The sequence below is a fragment of the Lynx rufus genome, unplaced genomic scaffold, assembly GCF_022079265.1.
Source record: "Lynx rufus isolate CCGP_SWC_20201006 ecotype Redwood Valley unplaced genomic scaffold, mLynRuf1.p SCAF_2, whole genome shotgun sequence".
In the NCBI taxonomy this organism is placed as follows: Eukaryota; Metazoa; Chordata; class Mammalia; order Carnivora; family Felidae; genus Lynx; species Lynx rufus.
The window spans coordinates 124,274,983-124,300,812 of NW_025814834.1; the positions used below are offsets into that span (position 1 = coordinate 124,274,983).

A 25,830-nucleotide genomic window follows, 5' to 3' on the forward strand; every position below is an offset into this window, starting at 1 on the left:
TGACAGATCAGTTCAAACATTTGAAAGCCAGTAAGAATTAATAAGAGTAGTGGGAGCTAGGAGAGAAAGAAATATCACAGACAGGTCAAAGAGCATGTACAAAGACAAAAATGAAAGAGACAAGATGACACATCTAAATGTCTAAATGAAATGCATTTCAGTAGCATGAAACATAAAGTAAGAGGGAAGAATCATAGCAATTATGGTTAGAAAAATAACAAGGACAAGATAACAGGATTTATATGACTTGTTCAGAGGTAGTTCAGAAGTCATAAAGACTATGAAAAATGATGAAAGATGCTAGACCACAGAATGTTTCAAGTTCATATTTTTTTAAAGTTCCACTCTGAAAATCTGTGTAGAAATGAAAAGGTTAGTGGTCCACCTCTGAAAACAAAATGGGAAAAATAGATCTGGAGAGAGGAAATGATTACCAAAGACTATGGTGTCTGCTATGGTACTATTTATTATAGTCTGGTAATAAATGTCTCCTCTGAGAAATCATAATCACAAACTAGTACTTCAGCATGTATGAGAACTGAATGTATGCTGCTTGAATGTCCTAAAAAGCTCCAAGCCGAAACTTAATTTGAAATGTCCTTAAGTTCACCCAGGATTCCAGAACTGCTAATGCAAATTTTCTCTGTAGAAATTTACTTCCAATCCAAGTCTTAAAGAAGTTCCACAGATGAAGTTACATGACCTCAAAATCACAAGAGAAAACAAAGCATCATGAGCAGAGTCAGCATAATAAATGAAAGGCATACTTGGATCTGCAAAAATTTCAGATGTTAGAATTACTGCCTGTGGATTAAAAAAAAAAAAGTATTATAACATTCTTTAAAAACTAAAAAAAGGAAGATATCTATAAACTAAATAAGACTTCTAGAAAAGACTTTTTTTTAATTTTTTTTAACGTTTATTTATTTTTGAGACAGAGACAGAGCATGAACGGGGGAGGGTCAGAGAGAGAGAGAGGGAGACACAGAATCTGAAACAGGCTCCAGGCTCTGAGCTGTCAGCACACAGCCCGACGCGGGGCTTGAACTCACGAATCGCAAGATCATGACCTGAGCCAAAATCGGACGCTTAACCGACTGAGCCACCCAGGCGCCCCTAGAAATGACATTTATAAAACTGAAACTGAAAATTCCATTGGGGTAATGAGTAAGGTATGTCATTCAAACATTCCTCTAAAAAGGAATAAAAACCCAGGATCAAATATTAAGAATATTAAAATCATTAAGCTCCTGACAAAATCGTAAGAAATTACCAGGACCAAGTGAAGGAGAAAACAGAAACTTGGAGAAGTAAGATAAGCACAGAAACCCTCTTTTGCCCTGAAAGCATTTGCAGATCCTGGCAAAGTTAGACTTTTGATTTGAAATGAGGTGATGAAAAAATGAGGTCAGGAAAAGAAACATGAAAACCCAAAAAGACTATATAAGACAAAGAATCCAAGAACTGAGGCGCCTGGGTGGCTCAGTCAATTGAGCGTCCCACTTCGGCTCAGGTCATGATCTTGCACTTCATGGGTTCAAGCCCCATGTCAGGCTCTGTGCTGACATCTCAGAGCCTGGAGCCTACTTCAGATTCTGGGTCTCCCTCTCTCTCTCCACCCCTCCCCAGCTTTCCTCGCTTTCCTCTAGCTCTCTCAAAAATAAACATTAAAAAAGGAAAGGAATCCAAGAACTAAACCTTTATACAATAAGCTGAGACACTGTTTATGTAAAGGAAGCCAAAGGAAACCAATCCTCAAGCAGATTTGCAGCCCAGGTTCCCATGACCTGAGTGGTCCAAGGAACCTGAAGCCTTGAAACTGAAGCTCGGAGCCTGGAGCCTGCTTTGGATTCTGTGTCTCATTCTCTCTCTGCCCTTCTCCCACTTGTGCTCTGTCTCATTCTGTCTCTCAAAAATAAATAATAAATGTAAAAGAAAAAAAAGAAAATTTGAATAGACCCATAACCACTAAAGAAATTAAATCTTACTCAAAAACCTCCCAACAAACAAGACTCCAGGGCCAGACAGCTTTCCAGGGGAATTCTACCAAACATTTAAATAAGAGTTAATACCTATTCTTTTGAAACTGTTCCAAAAAATACAAATGGCAGAAAAACTTCCAAACTCATTCTATAAGACCAGTCACTATCTTGATTCCAAAACTAGATAAAGACCCCCACTAAAAAGGAGAACCACAGCCCAATTTCCCTGATGAACATGGATGCAAAAATTCCCAACAAGATACCAGCAAACCAAATCCAACATTACATTAAAAGAATTATTCACCACGATCAAGTGGGATTTATTCCTGGGATACAGGACTGGTTCAACATCTACAAATCAACCAACATGATACATCACATTAATATAAAATAAAAAGAACTACATGATCCTCTAAAGAGAGAAAAACCATTTGACAGTATACAGTATCCTTTCTTGATAAAAACCCTCAAGAAAGCAGGGACAAAAAGGAACATACCTCAACATCACAAATGCCATATAGGGAAGACCCACAGCTAATATCATCCTCAATGGGGAAAAACTGAGAGCTTTCCCTCTAAGGTCAAGAACATGACAGAGATGTCCACTCTCACCACTGTTGTTCAAGATGGTGCTGGAAGTCCCGGCCTCAACATTCAGACAACAAAAAGAAATAAAAGGCGTTCAAATCCACATGGAAGAAGTCAACTTTTCACTATTCACAGATGACATGATACTCGATATGAAAAACCCAGAAGACTCCACCAAAAAACTGCTACAACTGATACATGAAATCAGCAAAGTCACAGGATATTAAATCAACGTACAGAAATCTGTGGAATTTCTATACACCAATAATGAAGCAGCAGCAAGAGTAATCAAGGAATTGATCCCATTTACAACTGCACTGAAAACTATAAAATACCGAGGAATAAACTTAACCAAAGAGATAAAAGATCTATATGCTAAAAACTACAGAAGACACAAGAAATGAAAAAACATTCCATGCTCATGGATTGGAAGAACAAATATTGTTAAAATGTCAATTCTACAGAAAGCAATCTATGTAGTCAATGCAATCCCTATCAAAATAACACCAGCATTCTTCACAGAGCCAGAACAAAGAATTCTAAAATTTGTATGGAACCAGAAAAAACCCTGAATAGCCAAAGTAATGTTAAAAAAGAAAACCAAAGCTGGAGGCATCACAATTCTGGACTTCAAGCTGTATTACAAAGCTGTAATCATCAAGACAGTATGATATTGGCACAAAAACAGACACATGAATCAATGGAACAAAATAGAGAACCCAGAAATAGACCCACAAACGTATGGTCAACTAATCTTTGACAAAGCAGGAAAGAATATCCAGTGGAAAAAAGGGAGTCCCTTCAGCATATGATGTTGGGAAAACTGGACAGTGACATGCAGAATGAACCTGGACCACTGTCTTACACAAAAATAAATTCAAAATGGATGAAAGACCTAAATGTAAGACAGAAAATCATCAAAATCCTAGAGGAGAAAACAGGCAATCTTTTTGACCACGGCCACAGCAGCTTATTCTAGACATGTCTCCGGAGGCAAGGGAAACAAAAGCAAAAATAACTATTATATTTCATCAAGATAAAAAGTTTCTGCACAGTGAAGGAAACAATCAACAAAACTAAAAGGCAACCAATGGAATGGAAAAAGATATTTGCAATGACATACTGGATAATTGGTTAGTATCCAAAATCTATAAAGAACTTACCAAACTCAATACCCAAAAAACAAATAACCCAGTGAAGAAATGGGCAGAAGACGTGAACTTTTCCAAAGAGGACATCCAGATGGCTAACAGACACATGAAAAGATGCTCAATATCACTCATCATCAGGGAAATACAAATCAAAACCACAATGAGATACCACCTCACACTGGTCAGAATGGCTAATATTAACAACTCAGGAAACAACAGATGTAGAATTACCCTACAACCCAGCAATTGCACTACTAGGTATTTATCTGAAGGATACAAAAATGCTGATTCAAAGGGGCACATACATCCCAATGTTTATAGTAGCTCTATCAACAATAGCTACATTATGGAAAGATCCCAAATGTCCATTGACTGACGAATGGATAAAGAAGATGTGGTGTATATATAAACAAAGGAAAATTACTCAGCAATCAAAAAAAAATGAAATCTTGCCATTTGCAACAACATGGATGGAACTAAAGTGTACTATGCTAACCGAAATGAGTCAGTCAGAGAAAGATAAATATCGTGTGATTTCACTCATATGTGGAATTTAAGAAACAAAAGAAATGAACATAGGGAAAGGGAAGGAAAAATAAGATAAAAACAGAGAGAGAGACAAACCATAAGAGACTCTTAAAGTACAGAGAACAAACTGAAGGTTGCTGGAGGGGTATTGGATGGGGTGGGGGGATGGACTAAAGGGGGAATGGGCATTAAGGAGGGCACTTGCTGGGGTGAGCACTGGGTATTACATGCAAGTGATGAATCACTAAATTCTACTTATGAAATCATTATTACACTATATGTTAACTTGGATTTAAATAAAATTTTAAAAATAATTTAAATATTTTAAAAATAAATTAAAAAGAAAAGCAAATTAGACACAGAAGGTGGGATTAGGTAACAGGTCAATAGAAGATCTCCCAACTGAAACAAAGAGAAAAAAATAAAAGATATACCGCATATGGGACACAATGAAAAGTAACTTAAATGAATACATTTCAGTGCTTATGAGTCTGCAGAATCACAGAGAATTAGTTACTTAGTACCAGGAAATTGTTTCCAGTTTAAATGATAAGATTAAACATTCATTCATCCTAACAACTCTTTAGCTATTATGTACACAGCAATATGCTAGGCATTGAATTACACAGATACTTAATGAAATACAGCCCTGCCTGCAAGACACCCATAGTCACAGATGAGTAATGGTTAAGCCATTCTTAAGAATAAGGAGTTCACTGGAATTTAGGCAAAATATTTGGAGTGGAGGTAAGAGGCTCATTTGTGGTAGAGGAAATAGCCAAAATCATGATGGAGAGGTCAGAAGAACAAAAAACGTATGGGAAGTTAAACTATTTCATACCTGGAGTATACCGATTTAGTAATGACAGTAATGTAAAATGAGTGGGCATCGTTTCACCCAAACTATGTAATCATTTGCCATGTGAAAAAAAGAATTTTTTTTTTAAGAGAGAAGTGACAAATATCACAAGATCTATATGATGCTCTGGAAGGTATACAGTATTTCACAAAGTGTATTATGCCTTCCAAGTGCCCTGCTACCTAAACAAGTTTGAAAAATATTCAATAAGGTGGTCTAAACATAACATGACATTCAAGAACCTTCACAATCTGATCCAAACATTCTTTTCCAGTCATGTACCTGAGCTCTCTAAGATATAAACACACAAATCAGTGTTTCAAATATACCCTAACTCTGACACTTCTATGACTTGCACAAGGCATTTCTTCTGCCTACATTCTCCCCTCCAATTCAGTAGAGAAACTTTAATCATCAAAGGTATATTTAGTTTAACAAGCAATTTTCCCTAATACCTTTCCCAATACCTCTAGAGTGTTCCCAGGGTATTCATTCATTCATGAAATATTTATTGAGTATGCTGTGTGCCAAACACTGTTCTAGGCACTTGGAATGCATCAGTAAACAAAAGAAAGAAAATCCCTGTTTTCTTGAAGCATTCTGTTGAAATTCTGAAGAAAGGGACAGTATGGAAAAGTGAAAAGAGCATATGTACACTGAAAAATCTCCCTAAATGACTCTATTACACCCTCCTCCAAAGATCCAATCCAGGTTGAGAATTACAGCACTAGAAAGCATTACGACAAAACTGTAATGAAAGCCAAAATTTTAAATATAACAAGAGTAATACATAAGACACATTGTTATATTTTCTTATGTAAATTCTTACTTGTCTTTTCCTCTAATCGATTAACTTTATCTCTGGATTCCTCCAGCAGAAATACCAAATTTTTCATTTCATTTTCTTTCTCAGTATTTTGGAGCAATAGTAGTGATACCTAAAATGAAATATTTAAATAATACAATATAAATATGAAAAATTAAACATAATACCTTAGCATTTACCATTACCTACGATTATTTATGTACTTGTTTATATGCTTTTCAACTGGTTGTGCCTGGCATTTAGTACATATTTGCATAATAAACATTTACTAAGTGAATGAACAAACTAATATGATCTACCCAATGATCTACCCAATATTATAATATGCATTTCAAGTTAGTACTTAGAATACACAGATAATGAAATAGATATATAATGAAATCTATTGGCTCATTTATTCCATAAATATTATGGAGCACCCACTTCATTCCACAAACCATAATAAGCATTGAGTATACAGAGATAAGGAAACTTACCTTAAAGAAACTCAGAGCCTTACACCAGGAGACAACTATACTTGAATATTATTAGTAACAGGACAAAATGTTATATGAATCAGCACACACACACACACACACACACACACACACACAGACCTAAATCAGTCTTAGAGGATGTAAACAAAAATTAATCCTTCTCAGAGTACTGAATTGAGTCTTGATAGACAAATAGAAATTAATCAAACACAGAAATTAACATTCTAACTCATACAAGAACACAAAGGATCAAGAGATCATGTTTTATTTAAAGAGCTGAAAATATTCAGATGGCTAGAGTATAGAGTCCATGTGAAGAAAAAGGTAAAAGATAAACTTATAAAGACAAGCTGAAGACTCGCAGATTCAAGATGGCAGAAAGACCTCTCTGCCCTGTATTCAATTCCAAATCACCCAAGAAATAACCAGGAGAACAAAGACAGATTCCATTTCCCATGAAACTATGAGACTTCTATGACCCAAACCACGATATGTAACGAAGGAAAGCAGTTAAAAGGAATGGAAAATGATGTAGTATAGAAAAGCAAGGTCAAACCTAAGAGCCTACACAGGGAAGATACTATTGAGAAGCAAAACAATTCAATCCCAAAGGACTCCAGAATGTTTCAAGAATTAGAGGCAACAGACACTGTGGAAGGTAGGTATAAAAAAGACTAAGTATAAGGAGGCTATTTGGAAGTCTGTATAGAGTATGAAAACCTCCCCAGGTCCACTTAATCCTCCTTTTTCGGACTCTCCTCCTTGATAGCCAATGTAGTCAGAGAACTAACCTGACTAAAGATGCAGACGTAGTCATATTGAAAAAGAGAATCTCTAAACCTAGGTTTTCTAATCACAGGGAGGGTTGTAATGAAAGGTCAGCCTGTGGAATAGTAAAACTCATCCTGTCCTTCCTACTCTGCCAGCCTCAATCCAAAATGCCATCAGTCAAGTCTGTATCACCAAGCAGGAATTTGGAGAATTAAAAAAAAAAAAAAGTATTATAAATAATGACATTTAGGAGTCCATAGCAAAACACTAGTTGGCCACGCCACCATTTCACAGGGAACCCCACCAATCTATAAGCCGGGCCCATGCACCCAGAACTCCAACAAGCTTTTTAGCACTTCCTTATTTTTTGTGTTCTTTATAATACTCACAATTTTAACTTTTAAAAAGGCCTTCTCTCAGAAATCTGGTTTAAAAGTTCAGTTACAATATGGAAAATTATTAAGTCTTTCAAAAGATCTAAGCCTTAACACATAAATTTAACCATAATTTAAAAATACAAGTATCTTCTCTGTACTTTCAATTAACTTTTGTTACTATTGTTTAAGTAGATATCCTTGTTATCTATCATTACAAGATATCTTATAAAAAATAAAAAAAAACTCTGAAAAAATAGGGGGAGACAGAAAGAAGGGGATTCCTTTCTATAAAACATTTTCCATTGGTAAGCATGACTTGAAACTGATTAAGTTGGCATAATAATTGACATTCTTGTGAATGTCAAAGAACACAGACATTATTTTCACATTTTCCACTATGTGACATTAATAGAAAGAAGCAAAAGAGTATTTTAGTTCCCCCTCCTTGGTGTCATTAATAACAAATACATTTCAAAATAAACTGCAAAATAGGAGTTGAGTGGTCAACGATCATCATCTTTACATTTGATAAAATTTTTATCTAAACAAAAGTTCTCATAAAATATTTTTGCAGCAATGTTACCCACTAATATAAATATTGTAGAAAATTCACTGAGTTTTTAAAAAAGGGTTGCCATTCAGGGCATGCATGTTTGAATCAATGGAAATTAATTCTGCTAGGTAAATGGCTAAGTATTTGGAAATGTATATTTAAAATCTCTCACAGAAATTTATCATGCAGTCTGCAATACAGATTTCTTTTGAAATTTTAAGTATTTTATGAATTATCAAATACAAAGAATACAAAGAGTTGATTTTTTTAAAAAATACCTGCTTTTCCTTGTCATGTACTTCCTTCTTATATTCCTCTTCAAGGTGTTGGAATTTTTCATGATCTTCCTTTACTTTAAAAATAAAGCCGATATACTTTAATATCTTAACACAATTACACAATAAAATTTAAAGTTTCTGAGACTTTATTTCACCTCCTTATTTATCTAGATACTAAACCTCAAAGTTCTATCAAGTTAAAACTGCTATTTTCTTGCTGTTTAATAAAATATTGAATTTAAATAATATCAAAATATAACAAGAAAATTCTATAATTTTTATAACAGCAAATATTTAAAAGCTTATACTTTATAATACATTTTTTAAATAACAGATTTTAAATATATACAGATTTTAAATAACAGATTTTAAATATATACAGAGTTGACCCTTGAACAACAAACATTAGGGATACTGACCCCTACACAGTTGAAAATCCACGTATACTTTTGACTCCCCAAAAACTGAACTACTAATAGCCTACTGGTGACCAGAAGCCTTACCCATAACATGTTTTGTATGTCATACGTATTATAGACTGTATTCTTACACTAAAGTAAGCTAGAGAAAATGTTAAGAAATTCATAAGAGAAAGTACATTTATAGTACTATGCTGTATTTACTGAAAAAAATCCACAGAAGTGGACCTGCACAGTTCAAATTTGTATTGTTCAAGGGTCAACTTGTTATTTTATCATGAAACTTTACCAAGAAATGTAAAAATAAGACCAAATCACCCTTCTAAAAAATTAGTACAAACCATAATAAGTTTGATTTCAGGGAAAATGTAGCTTTGAAGCCAAAAGACTATTTTTAACATATATCAATTCCCTGCCACATTCCACAAGATTTTGAGGGGTTTACAAAACCCTGAGTACGAAATTTAAAAGACCTGAGGAATCAAGCTGAAGCTAGGAAAACATTAAAGGAATCTAATTTTTTATTAGATTTATATATTTTTATTTATTTTTATTTTATTTATTTGTATTTTTTATAAACATCAGTAGAGTAATATAAAATTAAATAGGATCCATACATTTAAAATGCATTTCCAATCTGGAATTCTCAGCTTGCCCACGAAGTTCCTCAAAAGCTATTATCATTTTCTGAAATATAAAATTTAACTTTTAAGAATCATACTTACATTTTTTAAATAGGTTCTTCAAACTATGAAAATATTAATAAATTTGTCTCATGATCACTAGATATAAAACCACTCAACTTTGAATAATGAAATTCCCATAACTTGTAATAATTAAATAACTTACTAAAAATGTATTAAGAATGCCTACTAAATTAGCTTCCCAGATGCTTAAATGCACTGGAGACATGTTACATACTACCAAACAGCAGCAAAATGATTTTTGGTATTCTAGTCATTTACTTAATAGTCCATATCAAAGTCTATAATTTTACATATTTTTTTGCTTACTTAATTTCTGTCTTCCCCCCACTAAAGCGTAACCTCTGTGAGGTCTCCCTCCTATTAGAGTCCAAATTAACACTTACATCATCTAGCAGTGTTAAGTTCATTCAGGATTCAACAAATCCTGATTTGCAGATTTGTACGAATTCATTTATTTGTTCAATAAATAGTTACTGAGTATCTACCATGTGCCAGCCACTGTTTTAGGCACTTAGGATATAGGACAAGGTTCTGATAGGGAACTAATTTATATTCCAGGGTAATGGAAAATACTTACATATACATCTATATCAAATAAATGTCATGTGGCTTTCAGCAAAGTTAAACAAGGTGAGGAGATAGAGAAAAACTGAAAAGAAAGGTATTTTAGATAAAGTAGTAAGGGGGATAATCAAAAAGGAGAATGAAGCTTAAGAGTGCTCATAAAATCTTGGACACAAAAGTTCTAGACAAAGTCAAAGAACCAAGATCATAAAGAGGTTACAAGTTTGAGAAACATAAGAAAGAATGACTATACCTGAAAAAGCAAAGTGGAAAACAAGAGGGATAAGAAAGGTAAGCAGGAACCAGACACATTAGTAATACTTTGTATTTTTTTTTTCAAATTAATGGTTATGTAACATAATGTGATAGTCTCTGACACAGAGTTAATACATATTTGATAAATTAAGTTAAATGGTGTCACTAACATGTAAATTCAAAAGCCACTGAATAACAAAACATTAACACACCTAGTACAGAATCTTAATCTTATTGGATATAATCCTACGTCAACAAATAATAATCCTTTTATCAAGAAGAGTTACATATATCTTTGTAGCTATCACTCGATTTTGCTTAGAAATGTCTCTATTTAGCAGTGTCTATGTGGCTCAGTCAGTTAAGCGTCCAACTTCAGCTCAGGTCATGATCTCATGGTTCATGGGTTTGAGTCCTACACATCAGGCTCTGCACTAAAGGCTCAGAGCCTGGAGTCTGGTTCAGATTTTGTGTCTCCCTCTCTCTCTCTCTCTCTCTGCCCCTTCCCTGCTTGTGTGTGCTCGCTCTCTGCCTCTCTCTCAAAAATAAACGCTTTTTTTAAATGCCTCTGTTTAGAACATTTAACTTTTCACTACGACTTACCTCAATGTTATTATTTAGATCCACATATACTTGCCTAGTTTCTTCCCGTTCATATTCATCTATTAATATAAAATAATTCAGAATTAAATTTTAAAATGATTATAATGCCAATAATACTCAAAATGCCTCAAGAAAACATTAAAATATTTAAAATTCTGTTAGTGAAATGTATTAGTATATCCTGAGTCTCTGAAAATAGTATCAAATGTACAGAATTGTTGATTACTATGTTGTACATCTGAAACTAACATAACGTTGTATGTCAACTATACTTCAGTAACAAGTTTTTTAAAATAAGCTACTTCATAGCAGTCTCACAGCAAGGCACAGCAAGGCATAGTAAGGCATGACTTTATTTCAACCTCAAAAGTTCTAATTTTCTTTTACCGAATTACTACCCATGAATTTATTCAAACTTTGTAAAATATATTTACAGTTTTAGCCTTTAAAATGAGTAGGGATTTAACAATTATTCTATTAAGTACTTTCTCCTGTGTATATTTATGATTCATAGAGTCCACATGAAAACCAAAGCCTACGATCTCTTGCTCTACTTCTGAGGAGGCAGAAAGGAAGATAAACGTGCTCTTCATGTCTTGAGGTTTAAGAATAGGTGTGGCTCCAGAGAGAAATCCCCTATAAATCCTCTACAACCTTTTTATTTTTCTGGGTGTTTTTTTTTTTACCTGAGCAATGATTCCCTCTAGCTATACTGAGGGGAATGAAGGTAGAAGGCAGTACCTTAATTACAAAGCAGTAACAGACAACGTGGCTGTTCCTTTATCATCCCCCCAAATGAGACCAGCATTACATTAAAGCATGTTAAATTTAAAGATGGTAGGGGCGCCTGGGTGGCTCAGTTGGTTAAGCGTCCAACTTCAGCTCAAGTCATGATCTCACAGTCTGTGAGTTTGAGCCCCGCATCAGGCTCTGTGCTGACAGCTCAGAGCCTGGAGCCTGTTTCAGATTCTGTGTCTCCCTCTCTCTCTGACCCTCCCCCATTCATGCTCCGTCTCTCTCTGTCTCAAAAATGAATAAACGTTAAAAAAAATATATAAAGAGGGTATTAGTCCCAGATTCTCAGTAACCAGCTGCAAACAAGAGAATAGCAGCTGTCAATGGGAACCCAAATAACCAAAAAGAGGGTACATGAACTATCTTTAGAAGAATGCAGGTGTCCTAAACCCCTAAAAAATAATGGAGAAAGCTCTGGACTTACAGCATATGAAACAGGAACTGAACCAATTTTATCTGAATATTAAAGGGCTGGAAATAAAGGGCTGGAAAATTTAAGGAAATAGAGGCAGAATATATCAGCATTTGAACAGAAAGATAGTTCATACTTCTCACTCCATCTATTCTGTTTTATATTCACTACTTACACACTTAGTAACACATCTTCTCTATTCCTCAGAAATGATTTGTGCCAAAGAACTGCATTCTACTGCCAACACCTCCAATTTTCCCATTACCAATACCATTAGTACTTCCAAGATACCATCCAGCCATTCTTCCAATAGAAAAGTACTGGAAATTAAATAAAACTACAGAAAAGAACATAAACGGGTATAGATATACTTTACAGTTGTCAGAAGCAAGACCCTATAGGTAGTACAAAGTAGGGACTCTGGTAGCTGTTGAGTGTTCCAATGTGGTAATGTAGTATTGTAAAAATATAACCCTACATTTTCTGTTTTTCTTCTTGATATTTATCTATCCATTGATCTATCTCCTTACCCCCCATTTCACTCCCTTCTCTTTACTACCCTCCCTCCCTCTCCCTTCACACTCTACCCCTCCTCCCCCCCACACACACACACATGCTTTGCCCCAGTTTGGGCAACTAGATCTTTCAGCATTTACTGCCTTAAAGAAGAAATGATTCAGGGGTGGCTGGGTGGCTCAGTCGGTTAAGCATCCGACTTCGGCTCAGGTCATGATCTCATGGCTCATGAGTTCGCGCCCCGCGTCACGCTCTGTGCTGACAGCTCAGAGCCTGGAAGCTGCTCCAGATTCTATGTCTCCCTCTCTCTCTGCCCCTCTCCCACTCACACTCTCTCTCTCTCTATCAAAAATAAACATTTAAAAAATAATTTAGAAAAGAAGAGATGATTCAAACAAAAGCAAAGAAAAACTCTTTGGGTTTCAAAACACCAGATTGGGGATTAAGGGAAGGATTCAGGACATAAACACTAGGTTTTTTAAATATATGAGTCAGAACAAAGATTCTCATCCTCTACGTCAAAGAAATATTTACTAATTTGTGGGAAAAAGCCTTTAGAAGGGGAAGCTAAGAGAGCTTGGTAGGTTCTGGCAGACACTTAAGAAAAGGTTCTGGAGCCCTCTACACTCACCAGACTAAGCCTCAGGGTTGAGGACCACAAAACCCCCAGCGAGTGTGGGCCAACCAAGAGCAGAGTGAGACTATACTTTTTTCTTCAGTAGGGCTCTAGAAAGATGACAAAACCTAAGAAGAAATGCCTGTGAAGTATATCTAGGCAGATAGGGCTTTAGACAGCTTCCATTACCCTTGTTGCAACACCCAATGCAGCTGAGCATGGTGGGACAAAGGACAGAGAACCAGCAGATATGAATGGGCCCTGAGGACAGAAATGAGGGAGGACTCAGCAGCAACCTACGTGGACCAGTTACTGAATACCAGTCGAAACGAGAAAAGTGTCCATGGATAACAAATGTCCTTCTCTACCACATGGTACAATATGGGAACTTCCAAATTTAAAATTTTTTTTTTTCAACGTTTATTTATTTTTTTTTGGAACAGAGAGAGACAGAGCATGAACGGGGGAGGGGCAGAGAGAGAGGGAGACACAGAATCAGAAACAGGCTCCAGGCTCTGAGCCATCAGCCCAGAGCCCGACGCGGGGCTCGAACTCACGGACCGCGAGATCGTGACCTGGCTGAAGTCGGACGCTTAACCGACTGCGCCACCCAGGCGCCCAAGGGAACTTCCAAATTTAGATTCAACCCCAGGGGAAGGGGGAAAGTTCCCAAATTTACTAAGATTATGTTTCTTCTATGTTAGCAGCATCAAGGCTTTAAGATATTAAAAATTAAGATTTTTTTATATTTTAAGATATCAAAGTGTTATGCATGTTTCAGTTTATTGATTACAATTATGCAGAATCATAGTTTCTACATTTATCAGAGCATCAGAAAACCAGCCAGAAAGGGCAGAGTCACACAAGGTGAAAACTTTACAAACTGCTCAAGGATCTGCCATACAACTGTAAATATAAAAAGAGGATTCAGCCACTAAACCAGAAGAGGTAAATCCAGACTAAAGTCAGTTTATCATCTAGTTTATTTAGTCTGGATAGTTCTTGCTTTTTTCAATGGCATATATGGTGAGAAAACCCACACGAGGCCTACAAAAAAATACTGTCAAACAAAGGAAAGGTAACAACATGAGAGATGTTAAAAGGAATAACCTATCTCTGAAAACAAAGTCTATCTAGAGAACCCAGATGAAGATTTCAGAAAACTATCCAGTATCCTCAACAGAACCAAGAAAATATGGTCAATGAAAGAGGAAGATACAGTGATAAAAGACAGAACAGGCCACAACAGAAATGCAAGAAATGGGATAAACCAAATAGAAAAATAAATGAGGAGGAAAGGGGCAATGAATTGGATGACACTACAAGAGACTTACAGGTTAGAGGCAGAACAGTACAGAATTGATATTTCAAAAGTCAAACTGGAAATATAAGAAACAAACAGGATGAGGGGGAAAATATTAAAACAATTAGAGAAAAGAAGAACTGAAGGCCAACAAACAAGTATTGCCCAAACAAAAATCAGACAGTGCCCATAGATATCATAAAGCTTTCATGAGCTAAAAAAAAGACCGGTACAGATTGAAATGGTTGTACTGACAAAACTGTGAATTATAATGATCAAACACACACACACACACACACACACACACACACACACACACACAAATATCTAGGTATAGATCTAGGGAACTGTGATTACCCCCATTTCACAGATGAGGAAATTGTGAGACAGAAAATTATGTTATTTTCCAGGATCCCAAAGCTAGTGAGTAGTGGGACATGATTAAAACACAGGTGTGCCTGGGGGCACCTGGGTGGCTCCGGTTGAGCGTCTGACTTCAGCTTAGGCCATGATCTCATGGTTTGTGGGTTTGAGTCCAGCATCAGGCTCTGTACTGACAGCCTGGAGCCTGCTTCAGATTCTGTGTCTCCTTCTCTCTCTGCCCCTCCCCCACTTGTGCTCTGTCTCTGTCTCTCAAAAATAAATAAATGTAAAAAAAATTTTTTTTTTAAACATAGGTGTGCCTGATTAAATCTAGTTTGGATAAATGCAAAGAATGCTATCTGGATCCAAAAATGTAAATGTACATGCAAAGAATAAAGCAAAAAAGAAAATGTAAAGGTTTTAATTAATAGTGAACTCACTAAGCCTATAATGCATTGTGACTATCAAATAAACTGACCTTAGAGTTCATTAAAGACACCTACAATTAGACAATGAATAGTCCCTTACACAGGTTAAGTTACAAAACTAGATTACCTCAGACAGATCTGGACTCTGTAACAAAGATGTTCAACAGATCAACCAAAATGCCAAAAGCACTTAAGAATCTTCAAATGTCTAGGCTAACGACAAGATTCAAAAAGGACAAGAAGCCAGCTTTAAAGATCTAAAGAGATAGCACATAAAAAATGACTTAGACTTTTTCCATATGCCCTAAGGAGAGCTACAATAAGAAGACAGAAACTACGTCAAGATTTCAGCTCAACATAAAAATAAAGAGCTGTCCTTAAATGACAATCTTGGGGTTAGTGAGTTTCCATCACTGAATATATTCAAACGTAAAAAAGACTACCACTTGGTTAGACATGCTATAAAGGAAAGTAGATCAATGGAAATGTAAGTAGACTACAAAAGCTTTAAAGTCTTTTCCAACACTAAAACACTAACTACTTTAGGTTAGGACTTAAGGCTACAAAAAAAAAAAAAAAAAAAAAAAAAGCTAACGCAATATTTCGAATGGCAGGCTAAATAATTCAATATCATTCAGTGTGCAACAGCCATTTAAAGGGTTTTTTTTTTAAAGGTGCATCTAAGAACAGATTTGTTCTTTTTTTTATTAATCTATCACCTACTATCTTGAAAGACATTGTCTAAAGAACGGACTATACTGAATTAAGATATGATCCCTTGCCCTTAAGCTTGCAGTGAGATGTCTAGCATATAGTAGTAGACACTCAAATATTTGTTGAGGGAATTCATAAATACAGTACATGGTAAAGGTATACAAAGAAGAGGAGCATCTAAATCAGACTACAAAATTGGGAAATATTTCCCAAGAGTAGTAACATTTATTCTGAGTTTTGAAGGACAAATACGAGCTAAGGAGATGAAGGAAAGAGGATCAGTCAATAAAAAAAAATACATTCAAAAGCTCAGAAGCATAATCTGTTTAGGGAATAACAAGTAGTTCTCCATGAGCCTGTATGTATGGGAAAGTGGCAAACACCATGCTATCCACCAAAAAACATATGGAAAACCATTTAATGAATTAGACAGTAACATGATTTGGTCTATATTTTAGGAAAGCATCAAGGACTCTGTTTTCTGGTAATAGCTAAGTAAGTCAGACCAACCCTCCTACTGCAGACAGTTAAAAATCTGGAGGATCTTTTAATTCTTAAAGGAATCAAAGATCTAAAAACATAATGATGAAAACATAATCAGGCCAAGAACAGATTGAGGGTTATAATTCAAAAACACCAAACCACCAAACCAACTTCCAGTGCCAGTCAAGATGAAGTAATTCCACTATAGCTTTTCTCTCCCATTGCTTACAGCTAAGATCCCTGAATGAAATACATAAAGCAACTACTTTAGGACTCTGAAAAGTAAGCAAAGGCAGATATATTGGAGACAAAAAGTAAAATCTTAAAAAAATGACTCATGTGAAGGTGAGTTTCCTGTTTAGGTTTTTTCCTATCTTCCCTCCTAACAGTAGCCAAAGTGTAAGGCCCCAGCAGAACTGTAACAGGAAACATGAGCAGCAAAAGGAAATCCTGATTTTTTTCTTTTTTTTTCCCCTCACAGCCCTGTCCCCAAAATGGCCCTAGTAGTGGAATAGTAGCAGCCATGGCAGCAAGGACATACAAAACCCCAAAAGAAATTCCACATTTACAGCCAACAGGCAGGGAAAATGGGCCCAAGGCTGAGCATGGGGGAGAAATCTTAAAGACAGCTCCAAAAGAGGATTACCTAAATTATGATATGAGTCCCATGGGAAAATTGAGAGAATATACATGTACAAGACAGACCCAAAACAAATACAGCAAGGGCTTTGAAAACTAAACTCCAATATAAACCACTACCCACATCCCAGACCTAATCTTGAGTGGAGCATACAAGAAACAGAGCCAGAGCAGTATACCAAAGGCTTTGAAAACTGAACTGATACTGGAACCCAGCACACAAAAGGCAAGATAGAACTTGTGATCTGATCTGGAGTTGACAAACTGCTAAAAAATAAACAAACAAACATACATTGTCCTGGGGATTTTAAAAGGACCCAGATTCTCACAACATATAATTTCAAAATGTCCAGGATATAATCAAAACTTTTCAACATTCAAAGAACCAGGAAAATGTGACACCATTCTAGGTCTCAAGCAAATAATCATGGATAATGAAGTACACAATGAGATAAACAAGAAGTAGAATGTAGAGGACGACACACCAGAATAGACCCCTTTAATAAACTTTATTAAAACCTTAACAGGGGCGCCTGGGTGGCGCAGTCGGTTAAGCGTCCGACTTCAGCCAGGTCACGATCTCACGGTCCGTGAGTTCGAGCCCCGCGTCAGGCTCTGGACTGATGGCTCGGAGCCTGGAGCCTGTTTCCGATTCTGTGTCTCCCTCTCTCTGCTCCTCCCCCGTTCATGCTCTGTCTCTCTCTGTCCCAAAAATAAATAAACGTTGAAAAAAAAAATTAAAAAAAAAAACCTTAATAAAATAATGTTTAATTTATTATGTTCATGGAGATAAAAAAAAAAGCTGAACTTAAAAGTTTCAGCAAGGAACACTAGTGGTGAACATCTCATATTAAATCACAATGTTACACACCTGAAACTAATGTAACATTGTCCATCAACTTTATGTTAAAGAAAAATTTCAGCAACAAACCTGAAAGTCTAAAAAGTGACACTACAGATATTTTTAAGACCAGCTAATATATACAAAACCAGAAAATGCAATAACAAAAATTGAAACTTCAACTAATGAATTAAAAAACAAACTAGAACTAGCTAAAAAGAGAATTAGTGTACTAGAAGAGAGATTAGAAGAAATGTTCCCGAATGGCACACAAGAAAAAAGATGAAAAACATATACAAGGCAGAAATATGAAAGGTAACAGCACAGTGGCCTCACTGACTTGAAAAGATTAAACAGGCTTTCATCTAAGGGACTTTGCACTTACTATTTCCCAAAATAACTACATGGCTCACTCCCCCCCACACACATACACACTTACTAGGGTCCCTAAAATACTTCCCCAATCACCCTATTCCAAAATACTCTCTCCTTAAGTAGTTACCATCACCCAACATATAATTTGTTTATGGTCTGTGTCCCTCCACTAGGATGTATCCTCCTTAAAAGCAGAAACTGTTCATTGCTGTTTTCCTCAGCATTCAGAATATTTCATGACCCAAAGTAGACACTTTAAAAGCTGGTGAATGAATAAATGAGACAGAAAAATCCAATAGCAAAAGGAAAGACTTCAGGAAGAATCTAGATGGAGTTTACATTAATAAGTGTAAAGACTTTGTATAGGAAAAAACGATCTACACATCATATCAAGATACATTCATCGGTTCATTTAAGAAATCACCTAAAAATCTTTTTAAAGATTCTTCAAACCTCTCCCACCATCTATCTCTGACTTAGAGAACATAAAACTAAACAGAGAAAAAAAAAAAACCTAGCAGCCTTGTCTCTATGGCCCAGGTTACTTTCTACAAAGCAGTCAACACACCATCCCTCTACACCCATCAGTGTATACTTTTCACCATTTTTTATACATAGATGGGAAAGCTAATATTGAAAGTTGAATAAACAGGATGCAGTGGAGGAGCTGGTAGTGGTACACTACATTCTGGAAAATATATATAGTTCTAAAAGCAAAGTACTATGTGCAGGGACAAAGAATTAAAAACACTAGCAATAGTGCATACTGGAAAGAAAGAAAAGAAAGAAAAGAAAGAAAGAGGACAAGGAAGAGGAGACGGGGAAGGAAAAGGAAGAGGAGGAGGAGGAAAAGAAGAAAAAGAAAAAAGAAGAGGGGGGAGGAGGAGGGGTGGAGCACTTTGCACTGTTACAAGCAATTTATATTTATTAACAAATTTAATTCTCAAAACAACACTAAGAGGCACTTTATTAACCAATAAACAGTGGATCAGAGATTATATAACTTATCCAAGGTCAAGTAGACAGCAACCTAACTCTTAAGCGCAGGCTCTTAAGCAATAAGCTGTGTGACACTAAAATTTTAGCTATCCTGAAAAAGCAGATAGACAGTATATCCTAATAAATTCTTGGCAGAAACAAAGTAGAGCTAGTGTGAAAATAATGACAAAGATGAAAGTATTATTTTTGAAAATAAAATTTGTTTTTCATCAAAATGAAAAAAAATTCCTACAAGTAAAATCAAAATATGCATACAATGAAAAGGTGTACTTTCATATATATACCACAACCTTATTTGAATATTTTAAAAGCATGTTTCTTTAGGAGAAACTTGAGAATTCTATTTAGATAGGAAATAAATATTGCACTACTCTTAAGTACTATGCCTTCAGCATAGCCCTCCACCAGTAGTTTCTATTATAAACATGGTTATGCATCAAAATTCAATATGCTAGTTGTTCCAGACAGAAAGGTTAGTCTCAAGATCACATTTTAACTGAAATAAGAACTACAAATTTCAGATATATAGCTTTTGAAATAAATTATCTTTCAAAAAAACTTTGAGCTTTGAAAGCTCAAAGAACTGAGAATCAAATTACTACTTATGCAAAGAAATGGTATGAGGCACATGTAACTTGTTCAAATCAAAGTTGGCTCCAAAAAGTGAAAAAACAATTTCTTCCCTTCTCCATTAAAATAATAATAAGTTGACGGGGCGCCTGGGTGGCTCAGTTGGTTGAGCATCCGACTTCAGCTCAGGTCATGATCTCACGGTTTGTGAGTTTGGGCCCCACATCGGGCTTGGGCTAGGTGCTGACAGCTCAGAGCCTGGAGCCTGCTTCTGACTCTGTGTCTTCCTCTCTCTCTGCTCCTCCCCCACTCTGTCTCTCTCTCAAAAATAAACATCAAAAAAATTTTTTTTTAAATAATAACAAATTGAGAAAATCACATAAAACAAGAAAAATATTTACATTTCTTTGTCTTTTCTGCAGATCTGGCACAGGTTTCTTTGAGTAAATTGCATAAATGCCTTGTAGCATTATTCCTGAAAGAAAGCAAAGAGTCTGTGTAAGTGCAATCTGATCTCAAAGCAAAATCATATATAAAAGTTATGAAACATTATTTTTATAATTTTTGAAGAAAGTCTTATAATACTTTAATAATATATATCACATCCCTCATAAATGACTATATGAAAAAAAAATGGGTTGACTGCACTATTAGCAAAGATGATTTAGTAACTGCTTCCCTTTAAAGTAAAAAGGATAGTTCCTTAACAAGTTTCTACCCAAGTAGCTATCAATAACCCTTCAGTAAACAGTTCTAGATTTGCAGAAGAAAAAATATGAGAAAAGAGGGTAGGGCTTTTCATTTACTAATTACCCCACATATACTCTAGCTGTCTTACCCTCAAAACAGTAAACAGGTAATTTTCTGACTAGCCTTTCATTACATGAATAAGACGACCTCTGATCATCTCAATAGATGCAGAAAAAGCATTTAATAAAATTCAATATCCATTTGTGATAAAAACTCTCAACAAAGTTGGGTATAAAGAGAATGTACCTCAACATAATAACGGCCATATATGACAAGTACACAGCTTGCATCATATTCAACAGTAAAAAGCCAAAAGCTTTTCCTCTAAGATCAGAACGAAACAAGAATACCCCCTCTTACCATTTTTATTCAGCATAGTATTAGAAGAACTAGTCAGAGCAATGAGGCAAGAAAATAAATAAAGGTATCAAAAAAAAAAAAGGCATCCAAATTGGAAAGGAAAAAGAAACTCTTAACATGATATATAGAGAAAACTCTAAAGACCCCACCAAAAAACTGTTAGAACTAAAAAACCAGTTCAGTGAAGTGTGTAGGATATAAAATCAATATACACAAAAATCAGCTGCATTTGTGTACACTGATAATGAACTATCTGAAGGAGAAATTAAGAAAACAACCCCATTTACAGTTGCATCAAAAAGAATAAAATACCTAGGATTAAATTGAACCAAGGAAATTAAAGACCTGTGTACTGAAAACTATAATACATTAAGAAATTGAAGACACAAATAAATGGAAAGATATTCCATGCTCATAGATTAGAAGAATATTGTTAAAATGTTCACATTACCTAAATGGGTCCTAATACCAATTCCAATGTGGAGGGGCAGCGGTTCAATTCTTGGGACCAACAAGCAATTCTTGGGACACCAGTTGAGTGTACCACAATTCAATTCAATCTGACACTACCTACCTGGATATAGCCTCAGATTCTAAGGGTTCGGTCCTACAAAAACTGCTGTTCCCCCAGCCCCACTTGAGATTCTACAAGTTAAGGGTTCGGTCCTACAAAACTGCTGTTCCCCCAGCCCTACTTGACCAGTTGCAAGCCCAAGTTGTTACCTACACTTCTGTCCAACTGGCTATAAATAAAAAATTCCCATGACTCACTCCTTAGTTTTCAGACACCAGTAACAAGCTCAGATTGTTACCTATACCTCTGACAAACTGCCTATAAATCTGAGGTTCCTTAGGTTCAATTAATTTGCTAGAGCAGCTCACTGAACACTGAGAAACAATTCACTTGCCATGTTACTAGTTTATTATAAAAGAATAGAAGTCAGAAATAGATAAAAGAGATGCATAGGGACAGGCATGGGGAAAGGGTGGGGAGCTTCCATGCTCTCTCTCTGAGCTCACCACTCTCTTCAAATCTCTTTACCAAGCTCGAAGTTTTCCTGAACCCTGTCCTCTTGGGTTTTCATGGAGGCTAAGTTACATAATCATAATTGATTAAATCATTGGTCAATGATGACAGATTCGACTTCCAGACCCTCTTCCCCTTACCAAGGTGGGGGGGGTAGGGGTGGAGAGGGACTGTAAGTTCCAACCCTCTAATCACATGGTGGGTTCTCCTGGCAGCCAACCTCATCCTTAAGTAGGTTCCATAAGTCATTTCATTAACATAATAAGAGATACTTTTGTCACTCTTAGCACTTAGGAAATTCCAAGGGTTTTGGAAGCTATGAGCCAGGAATGGTGGATGAAAACTAAATATATATACATATATATATATATGTATATGTGTGTGTGTGTGTGTATGTATGTGTGTGTATATATATTTATATGAGACATACAGATTTGGTCATCTGAATGACCAAATATATTTTTCTTATAAATATCACACTACCCAAAACAATTCACAGAATCAATGCAATCCCAACCAAATTTTCAATGGCATTTTTCAGATACAGAACAAACCTAAAATTTGTATGATATCACCAAAGAGCCAAAGCAAACTTGAGAAAGAAGAGCTAGAGGAATCACACTTCCTGATTTCAAACTATATGACAAAACTAGAGTAATCAAAACAGTCTGGGAGGAGGGGGGAACTGGTTAAATAGGTGACGGGGATTAAGGAGTACACTTGTTGGGATGAGCACCAAGTACTGCACGGAAGTGTTGAATCACTGTATTGTACACCTGAAACTAATATTACATTGTATGTTAACTAACTGGAATTTAAAAAGTTTTGCAAAAGTGTGGTATTAGCATAAAAACAGACACATAAATCAACAAAACAAACAAACCCATGCATATATGGTCAGTGAGTTCATTACCAAGGAGCCAAGAATATACAACGGGGAAAGGAGAGTCCCTTCAATAAATGGTGTTGAAAAGGGGCACCTTGGTGGCTGACTCCATCAGTTAAGCATCCAACTTGGGCTCAGGTCATGATCTCACAGTTCGTGAGTTTGAGCCCTGTGTTGGGCTCCGTGCTGCAGCTCAGAGCCTGGAGACTGCTTCTGATTCTGCGTTTTTCTCTCTCTCTCTGCTTCTCCCCTGCTCGTGCTCTCTCCCTGTCTCCCAAAAATAAATAAACATTAAAAATTGTTTGAAATAAATAAATGCCACTGGGAAAATGGAACCACTATCTTATAGCATACATAAAATCAACTCAAAATGGATTAAAGACTTGAACATAAGACCTGAAACCATAAAACTCCTAGAAGAAAACATAGGTGGTAAGTTCCTTGACATCAATCTTAGAAATGATTTTTTTGGATTTGACACAAGCAAAGGCAACAAAAGCAAAAATAAACAAGTGGGACCACATCAAATTTAAAAGCTTCTGGGGGTGTCTGGGTGGCTCAGTTGGTTAAGCACCGACTTTAGCTCAGGTCATGATCTCAAGGTTTGTAGGTTTGAGCCCAACATCCAGCTCTGTGCTGACAGCTCAGAGCCTGGAGACTGCTTCGGATTCTGTGTCTCCCTCTCTCTCTGCCCCTCCCCTGCTCACATTCCATGTCTCTCAAAAATAAATAAACGTAAAAAATAATTATTTAAAAAAAGCCATGACAACTGAAATCAATACATGATCAGTATTTAAAAAATAATAATAAAAAAAACAAAAATAAATAAGTGCTTCTGCACAGCCAAGGAAACTACCAACAAAATGAAAAGACAACCTACTAAATGGGAGAATATATTTGCTGTCATTTTGCTATACATATATCCAATAATTATGTTTCATACCTAAAATTAATGTCATAGATAAATTATACCAATAAATTTTTTTAGAAAGTTCAATACAATGTAGTCTTATATATTCCAAATCTCATTACATGTTAATGAAAATTTTTAAAAAAGAAAGAAGAGGGAAAAAAGACCTCTAGATAACATGAAGTAATCATATATTCAACAGTTAGATATAATTTTCCACCTTATAAATTTTCCATAGAAATGAACTGTTACAAATTAATCATTAATAATTATTTTTGGGGTGTTTTTATATTTATTTTTGAGAGAGCGCAAGCAGGGGAGAGGCAGAGAGAAGGGAACAGAGGATCCAAAGTGGGCTCTGTGCTGACAGCAGCACAAACCACAAACCATGACATCATGACCTGAGCTGAAGTCGGACGCTGAACCGACGAGCCACCCAGGTGCCTCTCATTAATAATGATTTTTAGCGGCACCTGGGTGGCTCAGTCACTAAGTGTGGATCTCAATTTCAGCTCAGGTCATAATCTCACTGTCCATGAGTTCAAGTCCTGCACTGGGCTCTGTGTTCAGAGCACAGAGCCTGCTTGGGATTCTGTCTCCCTCTCTCTCTGCCCCTCTCTCACTTGCATGGGCATGCTCTCTCTCTGAAAAATAAATAAAAATAAACTTTTGAGTTTTTAAATCTACATATTAGTTTAGTAAAAAGCAAAAGATTATTACATAGACCATATCCTTTGACATTTTCAATAATCTAATAAATGAAAAAGCTAAGAAATCACTGAAATCAAGTGTGGTTTTTTGTCTGCTTTTTCAAAATGTTTTACTTATTTTAATTCAGGAGTAGTCAACATACAGTGTTATATTAGTTTCAGGTTTATAATACAGTGATTCAACAATTCCGGAAATTACTCAGTGCTCATGATAAATGTACTCTTAATACACTTTACCTATTTCACCCACCTCCCACCCACCTCACCTCTGGTAACCATCTGTTTGTTCTCTGTTTTTGGTTTGCCTTTTTTTCCTTTGTTCATTTGTTTCTTAAATTCCACAGGAGTGAAGGCTGGAGGTATCACAATTCCAGATTTCAACTGCTACTACAAATATAGTGATCAAAACTGTGGTACTGGCACAAAAAGAGACACACAGGTTAAGGGAACAGAATATAAAACCCAGAAATAAACCCACAATTATGTGGTCAACTAATCTTCAACAAAGGAGGCAAGAATATGTAATGGGAAAAAAGTCTCTTCAACAAATGGTAATGGAAAAAGTGGACAGCTACATGCAAAAGAATGAAACTGGACCACTTTCTTATACTATCCACAAAAACAAACTCAAAATGGATTTTTGAAAGGCCTAAATGTGAGACCTAAAATCATAAAACTCTTTCCAATTTGGATGCCTTTTATTTCTTTTTGTTGATTGCCCTAGAAGAGAGCACAGGCATATCAGCCATAAAACATCTTTCTAGATATGTCTTCTGAGACAAGGGAAACAAAAGCAAAAATAAACTATTGGGACATCAAAATAAAAAGCTTTTGCACAGCAAAGGAAACAATCAACAAAACTAAAAAACAACCTACTGAAGGGGAGAAGATATTTGCAAATGACATATCTGATGGAGGGTTAGTATCCAAAATATACAAAGAACTTATAAAACTCAACACACACACAAAAAACCTGGTAACCCAATTTAAAAATGGGCAGAAGACATAAACAGTTCTCCAAAGACGACATACAGATGGCCAACAGACACCTGAAAAGATGCTCAATGTCACTAATCAACAGGGAAATGCAAATCAAAATCATGCCACCTGTCAGAATGGCTAAAATCAAAAACACAAGAAACAACAAGTGCTGGTGAAAATGTGGAGAAAAAAGAACCTTATGCACTGTGGGAATG

The 25,830-nt window shown here is 35.8% G+C and overlaps 1 protein-coding gene across 1 annotated transcript in view; it reads right to left on the reverse strand.

The window, feature by feature from the left end:
* The window catches only part of SYCP1 (synaptonemal complex protein 1), a 117,252-nt gene that overhangs the window by 82,079 nt on the left and 9,343 nt on the right, over positions 1-25,830 (reverse strand). Inside the window, exons 7-11 of the mRNA XM_047084884.1 lie at positions 20,393-20,466; positions 10,938-10,996; positions 9,426-9,495; positions 8,390-8,463; positions 5,938-6,046 (exon numbers count right to left, since the gene is read on the reverse strand). Coding sequence (XP_046940840.1) covers positions 5,938-6,046; positions 8,390-8,463; positions 9,426-9,495; positions 10,938-10,996; positions 20,393-20,466 — 386 coding nt within the window. The remainder of the gene's footprint in view (positions 1-5,937; positions 6,047-8,389; positions 8,464-9,425; positions 9,496-10,937; positions 10,997-20,392; positions 20,467-25,830) is intronic.